Below are 3,541 nucleotides of genomic sequence, written 5' to 3'. Positions count from 1 at the left end.
ATGAGCAGTGATTTTGTTGCTTTTACTCTCACATGAAAACTTTATTACAAATATTTTTGTCATATTTGCTTCAGAGTGCATGTATATTTTTTAAATTTTTCTAATTTTTGCTTTTTTGCACAAATTTAAATGGATATACCTCCAAATGAAAGAAAAATACCAATATTTTTAAAATACTTAAAAGTATGAAGCTAATTACAAATGTGTTATTATTCATTCCAGTTGCTTTAAGGTATTCTTTCCTAAATTCTGAAGTTGACAAGTTAAAATAACATGAACAAGGGGAATTACACAGCTGTGACTGAATTTTTTATGGTCTGGCTTTCTCATTCCCCAAGTCTCCTGTTACCTCTTTATGTGCTCTGCTTGATGATGTACCTAGTGATCCTGTTGGGAAACAGTATGCTTATTATCATCAGCATCCTGGATCCTCGTCTTCACACCCCTATGTATTTTTTCCTTGGAAACCTCTCCTTTTTGGATATCTGCTACACATCCTCATTTATCCCTCAAATGCTGATAATTGTTATGTCTGAGAGGAAATCCATCTCCTTCCTTGGATGTGCCCTGCAGATGGTTATTTCTCTTGGATTGGGTTGCACAGAATGCATTCTCCTAGCAGTGATGGCCTATGACAAGTACGTAGCCATCTGCTATCCGCTAAGATACACCATTATCATGAACAAGGGACTCTGTGCACAAATGGCTGCTTGGACATGGATAGCAGGATTTATGATCTCTTTGGTACAAACTGTGCTTGCCCTTATAAACCCTTTTTGTGGGAATATTATTGAACATTTTGTCTGTGAAATCCTGGCCATACTCAAGCTTACCTGTGGAGATATCTCACTCAATGTGTTTGTCATGACAGTTGCAAGTATTGTTTTTTTAATTACTCCTCTGCTGTTCATTTTCTTCTCTTATATTTTCATAATATCCACCATCCTAAAGATCAACTCTAGTGAAGGCAGGAAGAAAGCCTTTTCTACCTGCTCAGCTCACTTGACTGTGGTGATCTTATTTTATGGCTCAGCCCTCTTCATGTACATGAAGCCCAAGTCCAAGGACACTAAGACATCTGATCAGCTTATTGGGATGTCCTATGGAGTTATCACTCCAATGCTGAATCCCATTATCTACAGTCTGAGGAACAAGGAGGTAAAAAGTGCTGTGCAGAAATTCCTCATTAGAAATCTATACTTGAAAAGAATGTGAAATGCTCTAAGATTTAGAATTGGTTTTTATTTTCCCTTAAACACTGTGTTTGGTAGTCATTGATAACATTACTTTTCCTGGTGTCAAGTGTGTTATTGTGCATGCAAAGTTTAAAGTATAATTCTCTTCCTTTAGTACAGAATATTCATGTATTATGTTTGAGACACAATTCTTTTCTGTATATTTCTTATTATATGTCCTTTACAGGTCTACTTCTTGCTCTTGTGTTTTACAAGCATTGTATTATAATGAATTACACAAAACAGAAATTCATTGCTAAGAGATTGACAACTGAAAAAAAATCACATTTCCATTTGGTCAATGTCAGATTCAGCAAAATTAGGATATCCTAAAATATAGAAATATTTTTATTATCAAAACATATGCAAAGATAACTTTTCACTATTGACCCCTGCAAAAACTTGTGTAAAGTTCTCTTTCTTGGTTCAATTTCCTGGAGGTTTCTGGAAACAGCCTTCATTTCAGGACAGAATAATCACCAAAAGTGCAGCCAGGTGTTCAAGTTCAAATCCTTTATTGTCTCCTTCAAAGTCTTGTCTCCTTTCCTGTGGCCTGGTTAGCTTTCTTAGAGGCCTATTTCTCTCCTTGGTTCCGAAAGCTTAAGCTCCTGCCACCAGTCCTTTGTCTTTTCTGCCTCTGCTAGCTTCTTGAGATCCTACTGAATGTGTTTTGGTTTCTGTGGGGGAGGCAGGAGGACCACCACCATGGTCTCTGTCTTCCATTTCTGATTCTGGCTGAGTTTGTCTGAGCTTATATGTTCTCTTATCAAAGGTGTGAATCTTGTAGAACTATAGTAAGTACTAAGTACATGTACTGAACTAGAGAACTGTTAAGTACCATGCTAAACAACCATTGTCTCTATCAATTCTATTGACTTAGCACCTTGTTTCAAGTTTTGGCCCATAACACTTGTGTTTCAATTTCCCCCCATTCTTCCCATCATGTCAATACAGGAACTTGTGAGGTAAGACTATAATTTATTTTGATATATTCATTCAAACATTAAACACATATTCATTAAGCACCATAGCATATACCACACTGTGATAAGTGATGTAAGAAACAAGAAGTTTAAAACATACAACTTCCTTGCTCTCACAGAAATTATTCCCTAATAGAAATGAAAAAATGACAAAATAAAAGTTTTAAAAGGATCCTCAGAGATTTTTTTGACCAAATCATAACCTGACTTTATCATTTCCAAAAATGGTCATCCAACCTCAGGTGAAGGATAATTTACATCTCCAGCAACTAACATAGTACCTGGTACATCATATGCACTTAAAGGTAGAGCAATGGAAAAAGTGCTGAACCTAAAATCAAGAGAAGCTGACTTCAAATGAAACTTAATGTTTAAAATCTATGTAACTTTGGGCAGGTCTCTTGAGTTCTGTTTTTCTCAATTTCCTCAACTGTATAACGGGGACGTGGGAGAAGGATATGGCAAACTACTGCAGTATCTTTGCCAAGAAAACTTCATAAAAATGGGGTTATGAAGACTTAAAAATGATTAAATGACCTAACAACAACAAAAATTAATGGGGGAGACAGAAAGGAGTTTACTTCTTTCTCAGTGGTTCATGGAAATTATACAAAAATTGACCATGTATTAGGGCATAAAACCTCAAAATCAAAGGCAGAAAAGCAGAAATAGTACACATATTTTTTTTCAGATCATGATGCAATAAAAATCATATGCAATATAAGAAAATAGATAAAATGTTAATTGAAAATTAAATAATCTGATCCTAAAAATGAATAGGTGAAACAGTACATCATAGACACAACCAATAATTTTTTCCAAGAGAATGACAACAATTAGACAACATACCAAATTTGTGGGATATAGCCAAAGTGGTGAAAAGGGGAAATTTTATATCTCTAGATGCTTACTTGCATAAAATAGAGAAAGAGAAGATCAATGAATTGGGCATGCAACTAAAAAAGCTAGAAAAAAAAACAAATTAAAAACCCTCAATTAAATATCTAATTTGAAATTCTGAAAATAAAAGGGGAGATGAATACAATTGAAAATAAGAAAACTATTGAATTAATAAATAAAAATAAGTTGGTTTTATAAAAAACCCAATAAAATAGATAAACCTTTAGTTAATTTGATTAGAAAAAAGAAAGAAGAAAATCATTGTTTGTCTCAAAAATGAAAAGGGAGAACTTTTCAGTAATGAAGAGGAAATTAGAGCAATAATTAGGAATTATTTTGCCCAACTATATGCCAATAAATTAGATCATCTAAATGAAATGGAGGATTATCTACAAAAATATAGATTGCCCAGGTTAACAGAAG

General features: G+C 34.0%; 1 protein-coding gene across 1 annotated transcript; it reads left to right on the top strand.

Annotated features, from left to right (window-relative positions):
- Positions 1-273: 273 nt before the first annotated feature.
- LOC127557461 (olfactory receptor 13D1-like) lies at positions 274-1,215 on the top strand. Its single transcript, XM_051990809.1, has one exon. It carries the CDS (start codon positions 274-276, stop codon positions 1,213-1,215), a length of 942 nt encoding a protein of 313 aa, XP_051846769.1.
- Positions 1,216-3,541: the final 2,326 nt, after the last annotated feature.

This window comes from Antechinus flavipes, chromosome 1 (genome assembly GCF_016432865.1).
Source record: "Antechinus flavipes isolate AdamAnt ecotype Samford, QLD, Australia chromosome 1, AdamAnt_v2, whole genome shotgun sequence".
Classification (NCBI taxonomy): Eukaryota; Metazoa; Chordata; class Mammalia; order Dasyuromorphia; family Dasyuridae; genus Antechinus; species Antechinus flavipes.
This window is presented reverse-complemented; position numbering and strand designations above follow the sequence as displayed.